This window comes from Ursus arctos, unplaced genomic scaffold, assembly GCF_023065955.2.
Source record: "Ursus arctos isolate Adak ecotype North America unplaced genomic scaffold, UrsArc2.0 scaffold_7, whole genome shotgun sequence".
Lineage (NCBI taxonomy): Eukaryota > Metazoa > Chordata > Mammalia > Carnivora > Ursidae > Ursus > Ursus arctos.
Genome location: NW_026623089.1, coordinates 29,439,649 through 29,460,063, shown reverse-complemented (window position 1 = coordinate 29,460,063; position 20,415 = coordinate 29,439,649). Strand labels below are relative to the sequence as shown.

The following is a 20,415-nucleotide window of genomic DNA, read 5'->3' as shown; positions in this document are numbered from 1 at the left end:
GAACGCAAGCAGGGGGAGTGGGAGAGGAAGAAGCGGGCTCCCAGTGGAGGAGCCTGATGTGGGGCTCGATCCCAGAACGCCAGGATCACGCCCTGAGCCGAAGGCAGACGCTTAACGACTGCGCTACCCAGGCGCCCCCAATGTGTATTTCTAAGGGAGAATCTTTTAGTTTTCATCAGATTTTCTTAAAGCTCTCCAGTCCTCTCAGAGAGGTAGGAGGCAGGGTGAGTGGAGTTGGGTTAACCTCTAAGAGTACTATTGAATATTCATTCTTAACCTCAATCTGGAAATAGTGGGAGGTTTATTTTTAACTTTCTGAACAAGGCCTTAAATTTTTTGTGTTAACCCCAGAGCCCCTTTAATTTATGGCATTAGCCCTAGAGGTGAGCTAGTTTGTATTCCAGAGCAATGTTCTTTATCATTAGATCACTGTCCCCTTGGCGCAAGGGATAGGGGAGATGGTATGAGGGGCTTATTTTATAATCCCACCATGACCACCCAGCTGAAATGAATTCTAGTCTTCCTTAGTGGAGGGGCTGGGCCCTGGGGCTTTCTACTGTGCACACATGCAGGTGTACATGTGTGTGTGTGTATGTGTGTTTTACCCTTTTGTGGCAAAGCACGAAAGTTAAATATAGCCTGCCCTTCACCTCTTCCACCACTGGTCTCTTAGTGCTTCTTGGCACTCATATGTTAGGGTTTTTCCATTTTATGAAATTAGAAATCTGAGGATGTGGTGGGATTGATTAAAGCTGGATGGAAGGGGAGCAGTGTTTGGCCCCCAAAGCCCCCAGGAGCTTGTGGTTTTGTGCCACTGGGAGACAGAGCACTGGTCTGTGAAAATGGCTGTCAGATTAGCTTGTGCTTTTGCTTGTTCTTTTCTTAGTAAAGAGGATTTGACTTTCAAGAGGGACCTAATCTTGAGCTTTGTCTGTTAGGTCTGAAGCCTAGGGTTGCATTAGATTTTTAAAAGATTCCTCTCTTCTGGAATCAGCTGCTCTAGCAGGTAGATCTCTATGACCGAAGTGTCAGTAAAGACATGAGGAAGAATGGGAGAGGCTTCACAGTGAAAGTGACTTCAGTGGCTGTATGATGTTTTTATTTCTGAAATGGGATTGGCCTTAGACCGGACTTTGAATTTGCTCTTACGCTTGTAGCTGCCACTCGCTGATTCTGAGGCCTAATTAGGGTGGCAGAGTGAGGGATGCTGGGTTTTCAGAGAAACGCGGACAGAGGTCATTTTATTTCCTTACTCATAACTTTTGTGAAAAAAATAAAAGCGGGGGCGCCTGGGTGGCTCAGTCGGTTAAGTGTCTGACTCTTGATCTCGGCTCAGGTCCTGATCTCAGTCAGCTGTGAGATCAAGCCCTGCATAGCTCCGTGCGGGAGTCGGCTTGAGATTCTCCCTTTCCCTCTCCCTCTGCCGTGCCACCCCCACAAAATTAAACAAAACAAAACAAAACACATAAATTAGTGACCCTCATTTAGCAACTGAAATACCTCAATCACAGCAAAAGACATTGAAGTTCTGAATACAGTGCTTGCCGGCAACTTACCTGTTTTTCTTTTTGACTCTCCCTCTGTTGGCTGACCTTGTAAATACTACACTTCTGTTTAGAATATAGGCATCCACGCCTTCATTGTTACATCTCTGCTCCTTTTCCCCTAATAAATGTCCTTTATCAGGGATGAAGCCAGCAGAATTTGCTTATCCTCAGCAACTCAAGTCTCTGGTCTTCTCTCTTTCCTCTTTGAGGGCTTCTGCACTGCTATTTGGTGGTGTTAGTGGTGGCTGGGTCTGCATGTGCTTTCCAGCTGTTCCCGTTCACTTAGGGCATGTCTGCTGAAAGAATGCTATACCCCGGTTTCAGTTTCTTTTTTGATATATTAAACCAAAATCATTACCATTTTTTTTCGTTTTGGATTAGCATATGTTAAAAATCTCAAATATCAGAAATAAGAGAAAGTCACAAATGCGGTCACAGAATCCTTCACATTTTGTTCTCTTGATTTCTGTATTAGATGAATCTTGCACAGTAGTATATGTTCCTATGAAATTGTAAGAAAGAAGGGAAAATTTTAAAGAAGAAAGTTCATCATTGTCACCTGTTAAAAGAGACCAGAACCTTACAAAACACAGTTAAACAGTGTTAACTGGGTTTAACAGATACTTTATAAATTCTTCTCCTTCTGGGAGAAAGTTCCACAGTTCTTCTAGTTCTGAGAAGGATACCTTTTCTTTCTTTTTTTTTTTTTTTAAAGATTTTGTTTATTTATTTGACAGAGATAGAGACAGTCAGTGAGAGAGGGAACACAAGCAGGGGGAGTGGGAGAGGAAGAAGCAGGCTCCCAGAGGAGGAGCCTGATGTGGGGCTCGATCCCAGAACGCCGGGATCACGCCCTGAGCCGAAGGCAGACGCTTAACGACTGAGCCACCCAGGCGCCCCGAAGGATACCTTTTCTTATCCCAGGGCCTGATGTGTGACTTTAACTCATCTCCCAGTTGCCTGTCCATGTGAGAAGCCCACTTTTCATTTCTCCTTGACACTCTGAGCTCCAGGCCCCCTCCTCTTGCTCCTGGTTTTGATGATCCATCTGTGATGGCCGTTTCCCCCACCCCTCCCCAACTGGAGGAGTGGCCATCTTTAGTGACCGGGACTTTCTTGTGTTGTAGGTGGCAGACACCTTTGTGTTCCTTGCTGACCTGCCTGGGCCTCAACGTCTTGTTCCTCACTTTGAATGAGGGTAAGAACTGATTCCAGGGGCCAGGGGGTTTTTGTGAATGAACGTGGGAAGAAATTCCAAGAGGTGGCCACTTGTCTTGGCATGGAGTTGGCCTCCCTCCATGTCTGCTTGATGTCGAAAAACTGGCTCTGGAGAGATACACTCTGGGCTAGAATCTTGGCTGGGTTGTTGGGGTGGCAGGTTCTTTAACCTGTTTGTTAAGACCTCATTTTCCTCATCTCTAAAGGGAGGATAATAATAGTGCTTGAGTAGTTGTGAGGAACGAGGTAGCTGTATATAATATTTAGCACGGTGCCTGCCATGGAGTAAGCAGCCAGTGTATTGTAGCTATTATTATTGTTGTTTCCTTCTTGCCTGGATGCTGGTGCTGTGAGCCTTTTCCATTTTGATTTCTAAGCTGATGCCAGGGTCAATGGGGACATGACATGGGCTGAGGGTACCAGGAAGGTGAATGGTTGAGATTTTTGCCACATCTGTTGATTTCCTCTGGCTCAGCAGGGGAGCCTGGAGGGGGCTGCTGGGCAGTCACCAGCTCTGAGGGGTCTGGCATGAAGCCTTTGAGGTAGATGTGTGGACAGGTGGGTGGCTCTAGAGATCTTGGGTAGTGATGTCTCCTGGGGATCTTTTGTGACAAGATATACCAGGACCCAGTCCTTTTCCTGTTTGAAACTGACAGATGACTGCAGGAAAAGCTTACCCCCTGGTGGGGAGATGTGTGAAAGGCCTGAGACAGAATGTTCTGAGGAGCTGGGTCCTTTATTCATTCTTCTCAAACTTGCATTTCTCAAGTGTGGCCTTTGTTTCCTATGAAGATACGGATTCAGTGGGTTGAAAATAAACCCAGTTTTCACATAAGACCTCATTTTCTGTTTCTTAGTAGGACTCTTTTCCTCATCCAAACTCAGATATCCTTCTCAGTCTGTTAAGATTTTTCTGAATACGTTTCCAAAGTAAATCCTATGACAGATATTTATCTAGCATTTACTCTGTGCCCAGTGCTCTGTTAGCTTGCTTTGGGGGGTACCATAATATATGGAAGAAGGTCCTTCTTTGGATTTTCTCTCAGCCTCCCCATTTCTCAGTCCACAGTCATCTGGTCTGTGGTATTCTAATCTGCCCTAGTGGTCCAAAGGTCAGACTGTCAGTCATGGGGATCTCCTAGTGGCCACATTCCAGGCACGAGCCACCTACTGTGTGCTGGCGTAGTTTTGTTACTGTTAAAAAAAAAATGGGTCTGGGGCTATAGTAGTGACCAAACGGATGAAGTCCCAGCCTTCAAGAGCCTATGTTTGTGGAGGAAACAACAACTATGCCCGTAATCAGTCATGTGGTGATAAATTCTATGAGGAAAAATAAAGCTGAGTTAAAGGGTTGGAGAATGAGCAGGGGAGATACTCTTTCACCTGAGGTGATCAGGGAAGGCCTTTTGGACAGAGCCCTGGAGGAGGTGAGGGAGCGAGCATGTGGGCATCTGGTGGGCAGAAGCTCCTGGTCCTTGCTCCTCATTTACCTGCAGTGTTATCCATCCCATAGGTGCATGGTACTCAGTGGGTGCCCTGATGATTTCAGTGCCTGCCCTTCTGGGCTACCTTCAGGAGGTTTGCCGGGCACGGCTGCCCGAGTCTGAGTTGATGCGGAGGAAGTATCACAGCGTGAGGCAGGAGGACCTCCAGAAAGTTCGCCTGTCTCGCCCTGAGGCTGTGGCTGAGGTGAAGAGCTTGTGAGTATGGAAGGGGCCAGGGAGGTGGGAGGTGGTCACAGTAACAGTGGCCACCACACTGAGTGCTTGCTCTGTGTCAGACGTTGTATTATGAAACCACAGATGTTCTTTCCTTTCATCATCTTTTGAAACAGCTCTGGGAGGTAGCTGTTGTTCTTATCCTCCATTTATGGATGAAGAAAAAGGCTTACACAGTGACAAGGTGACCAAGCTGGGATGAGAATCCAGATCTAGCTGATTTCACAACAACTTGGGTTCTTTCCACTAGAGAGACAGTTCAGGGTCTTGGCTGAGCACTGCACGCATGAGCCACGGCCAGGGTGCAAATCCCAGTCCTCCATTTACTTGCCGTGTGGCACTGGGTGGGTTGCTCCGCCTCTCTGTGCCTCAGGTTCCTCACCTGTTAAGTGGCATAATAGTGGACTTACCTCATAGGTGGTTGTGAAGACTGAATGAGTGTCTGGTACCCAGGAAGTGTTCGGTAAATGTTAGTCACCATCACTACACTATCGAGAAGCTTCCGAAGCGTGACAGAGCTGGTACTTCTGAAGAGCCACGTTAAAACTGTTGAGTAAATGAACCATAGCATCTGCAAAGCTTCAAAAAAAGCCCTGGGAAAGTTAAGCAGCTGGCCCGACATCAACAGCTAGGAAGAGACCCCAGAGGGAACATTTGTCCTATTTGCCCCTCTGTAGGGCTCCCGAAAGGGGGACTGAAAGGTACGCAGTTGGTCTAGAGCTTTCTGGCCCCTCCCATGGGTTCGAAGAGACCAGCTGTCCCTGGTTAGCAGTGCCTGTGAAGTCCTAGGTTCTGTGGCCCCGAGCTCTGGCAGGCCCGTGGGCGTGCGGCTCACGGAGGCGCCCTGTGCCCACAGCCTGATCCAGCTGGAGGCCTTCCTGAGCCGCCTGTGCCGCACCTGCGAAGCTGCTTACCGCGTGCTGCACTGGGAGAACCCCGCCGCGTCCTCACAGTGAGTGGTCCCCGGTCCCCCCACCGCTGCCCTGCAGGGATTTGCCACAGGAGCCCCTGCTCTCCTCGCTCAGGGGCAGAGAGCCTCTGAGGTTCTTGCGTGCAGACCTGCACGTGAACCTGTGGGCTGGGATATACTGCTTTTGTTTAAATACCTTTCAGATGCGGTAAAAATATTTTAATAGTAGAAACATAATTTACCATGTAATCTCTCACCCAGTTACTTGATTAACAGATGTCCTGTTTATTAAGTGTGCCCGTTGCCATGTGGCTGAGCTACAAAGTGGTTTCCTTCTGATCTTAGGAATTTCTGATGCTGTGGTTCCTCTCTGTCAATGCAGGTTCTATGGGGCTCTCCTGGGCACAGTTTGCATGCTGTATCTGCTGCCCCTGTGCTGGGTCCTTGCCCTTTTAAACAGCACGCTCTTTTTGGGGAATGTGGAGTTCTTCCGAGGTAAGCCATGGACAGCTTGGCAGAGATGGGGCTCAGGCTCTGAGGGCTGGGTTAGGCTTCCCCGGGTTGTCTGTCTCTACAGCTAATTGTCCGTTTGCTGTACCTTCCACAAGGGGGCAGCACCACACCAGAGTACTTTCTGGGAGGGCTCCTGGGCTCTGCGTCTGAGATGTCAGGGGGGGATACAGGGGAGGCTGCTACTGTGGGGACCCCTCTCCCTTCCCAAGGCAGGTGAAGCCCTGCTTACGTGATGTGGTGGCTTCTGGGAGATGAGGGAGGGATGTTTTCCCAGTGCTGTCACCTGCCTCCTGGGACGCAGCCACCTGGAGTAGCTGCTACTTCTCTGTGTCATCCCAGAGTTCTCATCTGCCGTCTAGCTTCTAAAGCAGCGAGGCAGTCTGGAGAGGTCGTGAGCCACAGAAACCTGGGCTTCTACATGTTTGGGTGATTGCTATATTTGTTTTCCTCTCTGTAATCAGGTAATTAGTTACAGAAGCCATAATTCATCAAGCACTTACTACATTAAATCCTTCTATAACAATCCCAGGGGGTGGGTGGTAGGATCTCCGTTTTGCTTATGAGGCTTAGGTTAGGTGATCTGTTCAGAGTTAGGAGGGTGACTTTCTTGCAGCAGAGAGTGGGCTGCTGGTTGAAGAGGCCAGCTGCCTGTAGAAGGGGTACCCCCAGAGCACCACTCATTCCATCCTGTTTCTGCCTCCCATTCCGTTCTCGCTCTGGGTAGTGGTGTCTGAGTACAGGGCATGTCTGCAGCGGCGGCTAAACCCTAAGCAGAAAGACAGCGTCTTTGAGAGCCCACCACTGCCGGAGGCGGGGGAAAAGTGTGCTCTGCCGGACTGCACACCTGCACCCACGCCCACAGAGGTGAGTGCCCCCCACCATCAGGGCAGAGCCTCCTGCAGGCAGGTTGTGGGGCCTTCTCGTTTCCAGCTTGTTCATGCCACATAGTTCCTGGCCTCTTTGCAGTTCCTACTGCTTCCTTGGCCTCATCTTCTCTGAAATGTTTAATAATAATTGTAATGATAAGAGCTACTGTGTGCTTTATTGAATGCTTACTGTGCTCTTCTAAGTAGCTTATAGATGTTAACCCTGTGAGGTGTAGGTTGCTTCCGAGAATGGGAGGGTTCTCCTCTGCAGAGGGGGAGGCTGAGGCACAGAATGCTTGCGCCAGTGTGGTGGGGCCAGGACTCAGACCAGGCACTATGGTTCTAGCACCTGTGCTGTGTAGCCACTGTAGGGCCATCTGTAGTCTTGAGCCTGTGTTCCTGTCCCTGCTAGGTCAGAGAGTGCTCTCCTTCCCGTGACTTCTTTCTTGGATGTATGCCATCTCCTCTGGGGCAGGAATGGATGTTTTAGGGAACCTGGATGCTGGCTTGAGGGAGCCGGTGGCCTCTGCCTTAGGGGGCCGGGCTGCCCTCCCTCTCTGTAATAGTTTCTCTTCCCAGGACCTCACGCCTGGCAGTGTGGAGGAGGCCGAGGAGGCTGAGCCCGATGAGGAGTTTAAAGATGCGATTGAGGTGGGTGGCCCTTCCCCACCTCTCTCTACCGATCAGGACAGAAGCCAGGTGGTCTGGGAGCCGGGTGGCTTCTCGCACCCCAGGTGTAGGTTTTTCAGTTCTCTTTATCCAAATGAGAAGTCAGAACTTGTGAGCTGGAGCTCACTGGATGAAAGGGTGCCTCTGAACTTCCGCCCGTTCTGTGACCGACCTCCTCCTCTCTTGTGCATGCTCAGGGCAGGGATGGCTCTGGAAGCGTCTGGGAAGCTCCCTGCGGTGGGAGGTGGATCATTTACCACCGAGGCTGGAGCCTCTGGGCTTGGTGCCTTGGATGTGGGAGAGGCAGATTTGGGGGAGGGCATTGCCCCGGGTCTCTAGCTGCTCTTACACAGAATGAGGTTTGAAAGATGTCTCTTTGCGGGGCAGGGAGGGGAAGCAGGAGAAAGTGGTTGCAGGCCAAGGACTAGGTCAAAGAGTCTTCCTGGTTTTAAGACAGTGATTCAAACTGGTTATTCACAGAAGCATTTTATTTTACTTATTTATTTTTAAAGATTTTATTTATTTGACAGAGAGAGGTAGCGTGCATGCACACATGAATGGGGAGTGGCAGGCAGAGGGAGAGGGAGAAGCAGACTCACTTCTGAGTGGAGAGCCCGATGCGGGGCTCAGTCCCAGCACCCCCAGATCATGACCTGAGCCAAAGGCAGACACTTAACTGATTGAGCCACCCAGGTGTCTCCACAGAAGCATTTTATTTGGCATCCAAGACTTAAAAATATTTACAAATGGAGAGATTTTAATGAAAGGTCTGGATTTTTAGTTTCTCTGAAAAACCAGAAGCTCTGGGAGCCCTGAGCCTGAAGTGGTCAGTGTAGCTGAGGAGTGATTTTCCCCCTAAGAAAAGTCACCTAGTCCCCACCACTGCCCCCATCCTCCTTGTCACTGAGTCCTAGTGCAGTCGCAGTTGTCGCAGCTGTGCTGTTGCATTTCCATGTAGCAGGAAGTCACTTCTCCGTCTCTGTAAAGTGGGCAGTTGAGGTGTAAGCAAAGGGGTCTTGTGCCTTGCCCCTGGGCCTGTGATTACCCCAGCCCACTTCACTCTCACTCAGCCGCATCCATGGCATTTACCTGTTCAGCTGCTTTAAGATTTCTCCCAGACTGGAATATATGACTGTGTATCTTGGTGCTGGTGGTGTAGGGAGTTTACTCAGCCAGGGCTTTCGGGCTCTTCTGTTCCTAATCCACAGTAGTGAACACATTTTACATCTTGGCCTCGTTCACAGTTATGTCTAAAATGTATAAAACTTAAATGAAGCAAAAGTTTTCTGAAAATATGTTCTAAGGGATATTTTCTGTTCTTTTCTATTGAGCTAATGAGCTACTTTTAATGAATTATTTCACCCAGTTTGATAAACTATAGTACCCAGCTTCTCTCAAGCTGATCTGATGCCAGGCTCCTTCTCTGGGGGCCTCTGTGAAGTCACCCTCTGTGGCGTGCTCAGACTGAACTCAGGGTGGCACCTCCATGTTTCCTTTTGCTTGGGGGTCCCCCTCCTGGCGGTGTTCTTCTTCTTGCTATCTCTCTCTGTTTTCTCTCCTTCTCCCCCGCACCTTGGGAGGCAGGAGACGCACTTGGTGGTGCTGGTAAGTAGGAGCTTTGGTGAGGCGGGCAGGGGGAGGGCGACTGAGCTGGCTGTCCCCATGCCTCGTGGGGTCGGCCGTGCTGAGGGTCTGTGCACGTGGCTCCCGGAGCCCTACCACGAGGTGGGCAGGACTGGAAGGAGCTGTTCCCACAGGAGGATGACGAAGGTGCCCCATGCCCAGCAGAAGATGAGCTGGTTCTGCAGGACAACGGGTTCCTGAGCAAGAATGAGGTGCTGCGCAGCAAGGTGTCACGGCTCACGGAGCGGCTCCGCAAACGCTACCCTGCCAACAACTTCGGTACGGCCAGGGCTGAGGAATGGGGGCGGTGCGGCTGCCACGGGGGCGGTGCGGGTGCCACGGGGCCAGAGCTTTGGAATTGTAGGTACTGGTTTGTGATGAGAGTGGGGAGTAAAGCTATGTCCACGGGCCCTGGGGAAGGTAGCAGACACACAGTAGGACTGCCAAGGGAGTGAGTGTGGGCTGCTTCTTGTTCCTCCATCTTTGTTGAACATTAACTTTTGGGAAGTTGAGGCACTGTATTCCAGAAACACCACTCCAGGATTGCAGAGAGGTGTAATCCTGAGGCAGAGGCTCAGAAGGCAGTGTGGCATGATGGCTGAGAACAGACCGTAGTGTCTGACTGCCCGGTGTCAATCCCAGTTCTGCTGGATGTCCTTGAGCAAATGATGTAACCTCTGTGCCTCAGTTTCCTCTTCTAAAAAAGGGCAGTAATAACAGTTCTTACGTCACAGGGTTCTTAGAAGTCTCTAATGAAGTGATGCACAGTGCTGGCTGGGTCACAGTAAGTGCTTAATAAGGGGGGCTGTTAACATGAGGGGTCCTGGTCCATCCTGCAGGTGCCTAGGAGCTAGTCTGGATCTTTCCTACCCAGGTTGAAACAAATTGAAGCAAAAAGTATCTGCCTCTGCACACGATAGAACCCCGAGGTCCCTTCTCCTCAGCCAAGTTCATGGACCAACCAGTCCTTATTTTACTGGGGGTTGGGGGTGGGTCAAGGAAGGCAGCTTTGGAGAAGGGTAGACTTGACTGTTAGCATGGTGGGAAATCTGGCTCAGACCAGGAGAGCGGTTGCTGGGCCAGATAGAGTTCTGGCTGAAGAGGGCAGGTGACTTGGGGGTCATGGTGGTCTCGAGGAAGAGCCTTGTTTGTGCTTGGTGTCAGCTGCCAGGAGGATGGGGTGGCTATACTGTGTGTTCTGGTGCGAGTGAGTTCTAGGGTCTGCACCTTGGGAGAAGCCCTGCAGTTCGTTTGAGGAATTTGACCCAGGGCACCCAGGGGCCTGCCTTCCTGCCCCTGTAGCACCCAGGGCAGTTGTTTTTCAGGGTTAGAGGTCCTGGACGTGCTGTTTCTTTCTCCTCTGTGCGTACGCACCAGTCATTTCAAATTCCCTTTTATCTGTGGTGATCACTGACTTCTCTGGGGCACTGTGTTCCATGGACTACACGGTCTCATCTAGTCCAGATGGTTGACGCGATAGGGACAGGCAGTTCTTAGGGGCTTAGAAGCAGCTGGGTTCCAGAAGTCCCAAGTGACACTACACAAGAATGAGTACTCTTGCTCTAGCATGTCATTCATTCGGATGTATGAATTTCAAGTAAAGGCCTTTAGATGTTCTCATTTGCAGGTGAGTAGCCTCGGGTGAGAAAAGTGATTCGCCCCATGTCTTCAGCCAGTAAATGGTCAAACTGAGACTCAAATCCAAGCCATCTGATCTGGCTCCTGTGTTTTTTCTCACTCGTCATGCTCCCTTCGCCTTAGTGTCTGAAGTCCTCTGGTTTTAGGTCTGTCTTTTTTCAGTATTTGGTTTTTGGTTCAGGGAATTCCGGCTGGAATGGGTGAAGGCCTTTCAGGTTCACATGAGGCTGGCAAGGGCAGAAAATGCTGCTTTCTTCTAAGCCTCTCTTAATTCCCATTCTTTAAGACTATTTGCGGTCCTCTCTGTGTGAAGTTGGCAAGCTCCTTGCTGTGAGGGCAGGTGTAGCAGCTCTGCTCCCGGGTCTGACTCCCGCAGGCCAGGGTGAGGTGAGCCACTTTCGCGGCCACTCCATTCAGGATGCCTGTGGAGGGTGGGGATTGGGACACATGAGGACAGGACAAATGAGCTCAAGGCCTTCTGTGTGGCCCCACTCTGTCCCAGAGGCTTTTTGACTATTACCCTGGCAGGGCCCATGCTGTCCTAGGCTCCTTCCTGTTCCTGTGGTATCATCACATGGTGAGTCAGGCCCTTTGCTGAGAATGGGGCCAGGGAGAATCGGTAGATGTTGGAATGGAACTGGGCTGCTCTCCTCCATTACTGTTTCGAGTTGGTGTCAGCACTCTAAGCCCTCCCTGGCCCAGGCTTGTGCATTGAATACATGTTGATTTCACTAGAGCACATGGCTACTCTGGGATGCTTGGCCCTGACTTTCCATCCTGGACTTGGGCCTGAGTGTCAGTCTTTGAGGTGGCTCCAGTCCCCTGCCTCATGCCCCTGTTCCCTGTGCTAAGGGGAAGCAGAGGTGGGTTGCTTTTTTTTTTTTTTTTTTAATTTATTTATTGGGGTGCTTGGGTGGCTCAGTCTGTTAAGCATCTGCCTTCAGCTCAGGTCATGATCTCAGGGTCCTGGGATCGAGCCTCGCATCGGGCTCCCTGCTTGGTGGGGAATCTGCGTCTCCCTCTCTGTCTGCCTACCCTATCCCCGCTCATGTTCTCTCTCTTCTCTCAAATAAATAAGTAAAATTAAAAAAAAAGATTTTTAAATTTATTTGAGAGAGGGAGCAGCTCAGTCTCACGACCCATGAGATCATGACCTGAGCCTAAACCAGGAGTCGGACACTTAACTGCCTGAGCCACCCGGGTGTCCCAAGGTGGGTTGCTTTGCGCACATTCTTTGTGTGGGGGACAAAGTCTTGGGTAGCCCGATTGCTGATTTGGCATCAGGGCAGCAGCACCTGCTATGCTTTTCCCTCTCCTCTGCCAGTCCAGGAGCTAACTGGCAGTAGTGGCATTCACCTTATGCACCTTGGCCTCAGACTTCTCCTTGCTCTAGCTTGGGCGGGGCCCTTCTTTCCTTGAACACGGGGGGTGTCCTGTAGCAGGGGCTATAGGGGGTTCTGGTGGAACAGAGGAAAGGACCACGTGTAGCTGTCAATATAGCTCTGGGCCTTTGCTTGAAGCTGAGGCCCGGGGCTCCATACCTGGCCACATGGGTGGTTCAGGAGGCCCAACAGTGCTTCCTGAAGCTGCTAATTGTTCTAGCTAGATCCCACGAGGCCTTTGGGTCCCTAGTTATAGACACTTACTCCAGTAGCCTTATTATTCACTCCCAAGTGTTTTCAGGACCCAATATAGCTTCCTTCTGGGCCCACAGTCCTGGGCTAGGCTCTGTAGCCCCTTTCGGGAGCACCTTCAGGCCCACCGTGGACCCCTGGGCTTTCTCCCCTGCTTGCATGGAGATTTTTGCCTCAGACTGTAGTCTGTGTTCTTGGGGATAGCCCTTGGAACCTTCTTTGTTTTTTTCAGGGTTTGCTCTTGTTCCTGGAGCTTGTTGTAGCCATCAGGCGCAGTGTGGCCTTTCTTTCCTCCCCAAGCTTCAGTTTGCCTCTGCCTTTTGGTTCCCTTCATTCTCGTGTACGTGCCTCCTTTAGTAGACTGTGTCTTTGCTGCAGTCCACTTTTTCTGTCTAATTTTCCTGGGAGCACGGGTGGGTGGTGAGCACAGCGGCCTCTGAAAGAACCATTGGTTCCCTTCCTCCCCGTCCTTCATCTCTTCTTGCACCCCCTTGCCTCCTCCCATGCATTTGCTAAGCTGCTGTTGAATCCTCCGCTGTGGTCCGGAAACTTGATCATCTTGAGTGTGGTGGTTTAGGTGGAGTCTCTCACGGCCCTGCCCTGCTCCGTGCTGCCCACCACTTGCAGTGTCTGTGCCCCTGCCTTGCATGTCTTCTTGGAAGGTGCCGGGTTCTGAGCTCCTCTTGTGGAATCTTCAGATGACAGGAAGCAGGAGTCTGGGGTTCTGAATTACCTGTGGGCAGACTGTTTGTACGGAGACACTTAGGAAGGGGTCATGTCAGGCAGGTTTCATCTGAGCTCATTGGCGTGGCCTCTCTGAAGGCTGCCTGTTATCAGACCCCTAAGCATGGCCTGACTTCCGGTGAGCAGATTCTACTGGATGCTCTTCGGTTTTGGCGGGACCTGCCGCTGGGGCCTCTAAGTCCTGGGAGGGCACAGGACCAGCACTGTGTGTAGTCTGGAGACATGCATTCTCAGGGACCATGGGAATTTTCCTTCTGTTTGTTTGTTTTAAAGATTTTATTTATTTATTTGAGAGAGAGTGAAAGCGAGAGATATCATAGAGGGAAAGGGAGAAGCAGACTCGCTGCTGAGCAGAGAGCCTGATGCAGGGCTCGATCCCAGGACCCTGAGATCATGACCTTAACCGACTGAGCCACCCAGGCACCCTGGAAATTTTCCTTCCTAGTTTGAGTTCCCTTCTGTCTCCGGATCTGAACTTTGCTCCCCCGCCTTTTTTTTGTTTCAAAGATTTTGTTTATTTATTTGAGAGTGAGAGAGCATGAGAGAGAGATCATGAGCAGGGGGAGAGGGGTAGAGGGAGAAGCAGACTCCCTGCTGAGCAAGGAGCCTGATGCTGGACTTGATCCCAGAACCTAAGCCAAAGGCAGATACTTAAACGACTGAGCCACCGAGGCACCCTGGACTTTACTCCCTTGCTCACTGCTCCCAGCCATGGTGTCTGGGCTGGTGTCCCGATTGGTCCCATTTAGAAGAGCCAGGAGCAGGTGAGAGTTGAGAGCCCTGGGCTGGTTCAAGGCTGAGCTGCTGCCTCTGTTTGTCAGGGAACTGTACTGGCTGCTCGGCCACCTTCTCAGTGCTGAAGAAGAGGGTAAGTCTCCTTGAGGGTGTGTTTGCGGGAACTTGGGATGAGATGCAGGGGAGTAGCGGGGAGTCACTGGGCCACATTGGGCCTGGGGTCCGAGGTTTGCTCAGATGAGCAGGGATCTGCTGTCCCTATGGCCACGCCTTCAGCCTTCCCATTGGTTGTCGTGTTTGCTCTGTCCTGCCCCACTTGGACACCTCCCTATTCCCATGGTAGTCCCAGGTTCCTTGGGTAAGATCAGCTGATGGAAAGGAGGGGGGGTTGGGGGGCTCTGGGTGTGGGCGACACATCTGATACTGACCATGGCTCTTTGCAGCGGAGCTGCAGTAACTGTGGAAATAGCTTCTGCTCTCGGTGCTGCTCCTTCAAGGTGCCCAAGTCCTCCATGGGGGCCACAGGTGAGTGGTGCAGGCAGCCAGGGGTCAGGCCGTTGGGAGGGCTTGGCTGGTTCCTGCCTCCTCCAAGGGGTGCTGCAGTGTGGGAAGGGAGCAAGGGGTCAGTGAGAAGGCAGGGGGACTCGGGATCCTGTCTGGCCTAGAGAAGCATCTCCACTGTCCTTTAGCAAACAAAACACTGAAATATTTTGTGCATGCAGAAGAATATATTTAATGTATCTGAATTATGAGGCATAATACTGAATATCTGTGGCTACTTCACTGAAGTTAAAAAACAGCATTAGCAACACCCCCAAGGCTCCCCAGCACCGCCCTGCCTTCCCCAGAAGAAACCACTGTGCTGAATTTTATTCTTTTTCTCATTAACTTGGTAACACATTTAACAAAATGAAAAAAAAAATTCTTCCCTTCTATAAAAGCTGTACATACTCATTGTAAACAAAAGATACAGATAAGGGAAGGGCACCGTGTGCGCGAGGGTAAATGCGTATGCACATGCGCGTTCTGCAACTAGTGGGAGCACATTCTGCGTGCACACTGCCTGTAACATGCTGTAATCAGACATTGAGGGTTTTTTGGTTTTCATTCTGGTCATGCAAGTAGCATATGCTTATTCTAGAAGATTTGGAGATGATTGTATGGAAGAAGAAGGAAGAAAAAAGTAATTCTGTAATCTTACTACCTAGAGATAACCACTACTAAAACATGTTGGAAAATTTTCTTCTGGTGTTTCATTTAAAAAAACTTTTTAATGGTGTTTTGTTGGTGCCAAAATATTTTCTAATGCAGAGCACCTGGGAGAGGCCTGCTATTGGTATGGTCACTCCTAAAGTCCCTAGTCCCCATGGAAAGAGGAGTCTGAGGGTAGGCTAGGGAGCTGGGTTAGGAAGGATGTGGGCTGGGTGATGGGTGGCTTGGGTGGGGCTTTGGGGGTCGGGGAGGTGGTTGTAGCATTGGGGGCCATGAAACAAAGGGCATGAGGAAGCGTCTCACCAAGTTCTTCCTCCTTTTCAGCCCCCGAAGCCCAGAGAGAGACTGTGTTTGTGTGTGCCTCGTGTAACCAGACCTTGAGCAAGTGAGAAGAGGGGCTGGGGTCCAAAGTGGGCGTCGGTCCCTGGGGCCAGCAGCAGACCTCACTGTCCTGTCCCTAGCCCCATGTCGTGTGTGCTGGGCAAATGTGGCCTGAATGCTAGGTAGGCTTCCCCTTCCTATCCTCGCTGTCTCCAGCTGGTTTCTGGAGCTGCTCCCCACTCCTGCGGACGGCTAGTAAATGGCAGTTCTCAAAACCCAGAGGGAAGAGGAGCCCCTGAAGGGCTTGGCAACTTTGGCCTCCTCTGCCCTGGGCTGAATTCGTGAACTCAGAGCTGGGCAGAGAATATAAACTAGAGGGCAGCAGGAGTGAGCTAGGCCTGGTCTCTGTAGGGCTGTCTGGGCATCAGGGCGTCTCTCCACACCTCACAAATCTAGGAGACCACAGATCAGAGATTGGGAGAAGAGATTCTTCCTCTGCTGGTTATTGGGCCAGCCCCTTGGCTTCTGAGAGCCTGCAGAAGGGCTTGGGCTTGGCATGACCCAACTCTGCTGTTTGAGCGTCCCTTCAGGCATCAGCAACTCATTGTTTCTCCACCAGAGGGTGTGGCCAGAGCTAACGAGACCAAAAGTCCTAGAAATAGGGTTGATGTTTCTCTGTTCTCTCAGAGGAGGACGTGTCTAGGAGGGCCTGTCAGAGTCCTTTAGTATTAAGTGGAGCAAAACATAGGGAGCCCCAGCAGCTCAAAGGACATTAGGCTAACCTTGCAGAAACCTTGACTTGCAGAATCTCAGCCCCCATATTATCCTGGTGACAGCTCCACTGGGTAGATGCCAGGCATTCAGATCACTCTTACTCCTGCTCAGAGCCTCAGGCACCCCTCCTCTGGCCCAGAGCTACATTTCCCCTCCCTGGCCCCTTGTCCCATGGAGTGTGAGACAGGCAAGCAGAGCAGAGGTCCTGAAGCCCTTGACCCTTGGGGGCCTGGGAAGTGTAGGATCTCTCTGGGCTGGGTCCTAGATTCTGGCGCTATTCCTCAGCAGGACAGTCTCACTTAGGGGTTAAGGCCGAGGTCTCCATCCTCTCTTCAATAATTTTATGTTCAGTTCTGGACTCTTAGGGCACCAGTGTCTCTTCCTAAGCCTTGAGCGGGCTCAGGCACCCTTTCTCTCCCTTGGAGCTACCCTGCCTTTTTGAAATATTTATTTATTTATTGCATGGTTCCTGGGAACATGTGGCACAAGCAGTGGGATGGAGAGGATGGGGGGCTTCTCCTGCTCTAGGATGCTTCCCTGGAGTCATGGGCTGCCAGGGACCCAGGACCCATAGGAGGCTGAGCAGGGATCTGAGGAGGCAGGCTGGGGAGAAAAGACCATCCCAGGCCAGCTTTTGGGGGCTAGTTAGGGCTGGGCAGCCGGGGGCCTGCTCCAGGCCAGGGAGGTGCAAGTCCCTGGGGAACCAGGCAGACCTTGGTGTACCCCCTTCCTCGGGCTCTTTTGTTAAGAGATGAGAGTTAAGCACCCTGTGCTTTATTTACACTGGAGAGGAACGAAAAGGATCTCTGTGTATATGGAGAATTGTCAATAAAAAGGCCCTCAAGCTTCTGACGTTTTCGTGCTGGTCCTTGCGCTAACTCTGTCTCTGAGGCTGGACAGCCAGACTCGCCCTGCGCTGGCTGAGTTTGCAGGCTTGCGCTGTGCCTGCAGAACTGGGCTGGAGGGGGCATGGAGGCTGCTGTCCGGGGGTCTGCTGGGGTGGGGAGGAGGAAAGCTGTGCCTCGTGCAGGTGGGGCTCAGCACATGTTTGTCGGATTGACTCGAGACTCCGTCTTGTGACCAGATTGTGAGCAGTTGAGGTTAGGACCAGGACTTGTCAAACATTAAGCAATGCAGGCTTTAGAACGGAAAGATTTTAGCTAATCCTTCTTAGAAAGCAAAAAAAGGATCGGCTCTCAGGGAGGCTGAGAGCCAGCCAGAAGAGGATTGGCTGTGAGATGGGACAGGTAAGCGGTTCTCTGAAAGCAGGGTTTGTGGGGTGTTTACTGGGTGCCAGGCACAGTGGTGAGGGCTTTACACACGTCATTTTATTTAATCCTTATTGTCCTACGAGGTAGTCACTGTTCTCCCCATTTTATAGGTAAGGGCATTGAGGCCAAGGGGAGTTGAGTAGCGGCAGTGAAATGTTTGGCATGGCACTTTGCAGACCAGAGCTGGCTATGAGCTGTGTCTTCCAGACGGAGGCCCGGAGCAGTAAAGAGAGCAGGAGAGACCATGCGTCTGAGTTGAGGTAGGGTTGCAGCCATGTTCTCGTGGCCCCATGCATGTGCAGCTCACAGAGGCCGTGGCCTGGTCCAGATGGGGTTCTGCCTAGCTCAGGAAGTTTCGCTAGTATGGGGGAGCCCCAGCAGCTCCGAGGGACCTTGAGAGGCAGGGAAGCAGCCAGGACCTTTTCCTGGCAGTTTTTGTAGAAAACTGTGTTCACTTTAAAAAGTATCAAAGTGGCCTCAGCAGCCTGGGTCCAGAGGAACAGTAAAGATGTTGGAGGATTGGAAAGTAGGACCTTGGAGGCAAAGGGGACAGCAGTGATAGCGCAGGCCCAGAGGAGAGGCAGCTGGGGCTGTGCCTACGAGTTCGTGGATGGCATGTGTCATGGGTAGCTCAGTTGGAAGGCTGCTCACAGATCATCCAGGCCAACCCCTCACTCCGGGAAGGACACCACATCGTTTGAAGAGGCGTGTTCCCCACGGCATTAGAGGATGGGCCTTCCTCAGAGCAGGAGCGGCCTGTGCTAGTCAGGGACAGTCCGGCGGCAGTAAGAAGGAGGCACTGCTGTGGCCAGCCCCATACTTGGCCCTCCTCTCCCGTCAGCGGCAGGCATGGCAGGCGCGCTGGAGTGAGTTGCCACAGGGGCATTGCCCCTGGGCCTTTCTGTGCTGCTTTCCTCTGTAAAATGGACGTGGTAGTGATCTCAACCTTACAGGGCTGCTGTGAGGCGGAAGTGAGATCATCGCCTCGGGGCATGGAGCCCGGGGCCTGGAGCATGGGGAGTGCTCCACAAACGCCGAACTGTTACTGCCATCCTGGTAATCTTAAGGAAAAGACAACTCTGTCCTGGATGGCTTAGAACAGTGTTTGTTTTTTTAAACCAGAGACTAATCTTAGATTATTATTCAGGAAAGAATCTGAGGCCAGAGTGTAGTTTGGAAAAGCAGAGATAATATTATTTTATTTTGGAAAAACAAAATGCGTAACGTTGGGGAAGTAGTCTGTGCTACGAGTTGCCTTCGGGACGTGGGATACCGGGACTTGGGAAACACGGGTTTTATCATCGGGTCTTGGATGGGTCTTCCCCCCGCAGGGAAGCGAGGGGGCCACCTTCTTGTCCCTTTACAGTGTGTGTGAGGGCCTCCGTGAGAGCAGGCTGGGGAGGGACCACTTGCAAGTGCAGGTCCCACCGGGAAACCGAAGCCATGGAGGTTGGATTGTCTTGCAGCTGGCTGGGGTCCACAGTGTGGAGAGGACCGAACGTGAGGTGGCCTGGAGGACAGACTGTTCATGGTAAAATTGGATGCCTGATTTAAAAGATGGCCCCAGTTTGCTCTCAGGCACCCATTGGGAGGAATAGTAGCTGGGTTTTGATCCAGTTCTGGTGGCCATTGGGACAGCCAGCCAGCTCCCACAGCCTGGCTTGAGTTGAGGGTTCTGTTGATGTTTTTGTGGTTTGGTAGGGATGGGGAGCAGTCTCTCGTGAGCCCTGGCAGACTTTGGTCCTGGTTTCTGGGATCTTCAGGATTTGTAGTCGTTGATCTCCTGGCCCTCAGAGCTAAAGCCAAATGAAGCTCCATTTTCATGCCCTTGTCTCCATGGAACCTTGGAGGTGCTCCTTTTGAGAGGCCCTGGCTCCAACATCTATCCTATAGCTGGTGGCTAGCTCTGAGATCATAACACCTACGTTTTGTTTTATTTTATTTTATATCTTGGATATTGTTTATTTTATTTGTTTTAAAGATTTTATTTTATTTTACTTGACAGAGAGAGACAGCCAGCGAGAGAGGGAACACAAGCAGGGGGAGTGGGAGAGGAAGAAGCAGGCTTCTGCTGAGCGGGGAGCCCGATGTGGGGCTCGATCCTAGGGACCTGGGATCACGCCCTGAGCTGAAGGCAGAAGCCTAACAACTTAGCCACCCAGGCGCCCCTGTTTTACTAATTTTTAAAAAAAGATTTTGTTTGTCAGAGAGAGAGCACAAGCAGGAAGAGCTGCAGGCAGAGGGAGAAGCAGGCCCCTTGCTGAGCAAGGAGCCCGATGCAGGACTTGATCCCACGATCCTGGGATTATGACCTGAGCCGAAGGCAGGTGCTTAACCGACAGCCACCCAGGCGTCCCAATACCTATGTTTATTGAGCACTGTGCCAGGCAGTGTGTCATTCTTATTTAAACTTCATGATAGTCCCAAAAGCTAGGTTCTATTATTAACTCCATTTAACTGATGAGTAAAATGAAGGCCTGGAGAGGTTAAGTAACCTGCCCAAGGTCATGTAGCTAGTCATCCATGGAGCCGGGTTGTGAATTGTGCCACAGGTACTTGTAGAGGCTTTATCAGAGAAACTTTGGGTGAACATACAATCCTGGCTGTCACCCTCCCCTCTGTTCTGCCTTGCCCCCACTAGCTCCAAGATCTTCTGAGCCACTGAGCTTACTGGAGGGGCCTGCCCATCCTGAGCCCTAGCAAAGTGGGTTCAGCCTCCAGGGGAACAGAGGCAGCCTTGTGGCAGGAGCTCCCCCCCTCCCAGCACCACCCCCGTTGGTTGGGTCTGTTTCAACACCCCAGAGCAGCACATTCCATTCTTTGGCACAGCTGGGGGTTGGGGATTCCGGATTCCCCCTGGCTGCCCGGTTTCTTCAGGGCCCCAGCAGAGCCTGCTGTCTGGGCTGGGATACTGGGTCCCAGCCACATACATTCCAGCAGCAACCATCCCCCACGTTGGATTTCCCAAGGAGTGAACTTTAGCCAGGATTACAGCCAACTAAACAGTTGTGGGTTGTGAGCT

At 51.3% G+C, this 20,415-nt stretch overlaps 1 protein-coding gene across 5 annotated transcripts in view; it reads left to right on the top strand.

Moving 5' to 3' along the window:
* The window catches only part of ZFYVE27 (zinc finger FYVE-type containing 27), a 35,939-nt gene that overhangs the window by 2,814 nt on the left and 12,710 nt on the right, over positions 1–20,415 (top strand). Inside the window, exons 3-12 of one of the 5 annotated variants that reach the window (XM_026493811.4) lie at positions 2,675–2,745; positions 4,279–4,465; positions 5,340–5,435; positions 5,776–5,888; positions 6,631–6,770; positions 7,352–7,423; positions 9,199–9,343; positions 13,902–13,948; positions 14,259–14,340; positions 15,352–16,971. In XM_026493811.4, the coding sequence (XP_026349596.2) occupies positions 2,675–2,745; positions 4,279–4,465; positions 5,340–5,435; positions 5,776–5,888; positions 6,631–6,770; positions 7,352–7,423; positions 9,199–9,343; positions 13,902–13,948; positions 14,259–14,340; positions 15,352–15,416 (1,018 nt within the window). In that variant the 3' untranslated portion in view covers positions 15,417–16,971. Of the gene's footprint in view, positions 1–2,674; positions 2,746–4,278; positions 4,466–5,339; positions 5,436–5,775; positions 5,889–6,630; positions 6,771–7,351; positions 7,424–9,198; positions 9,344–9,798; positions 11,565–13,901; positions 13,949–14,258; positions 15,057–15,351; positions 16,972–20,415 lie in introns of those variants that run through there. The other 4 variants (XM_026493814.4, XM_057308409.1, XM_057308411.1 and 1 more) reach the window with 4 other exon arrangements.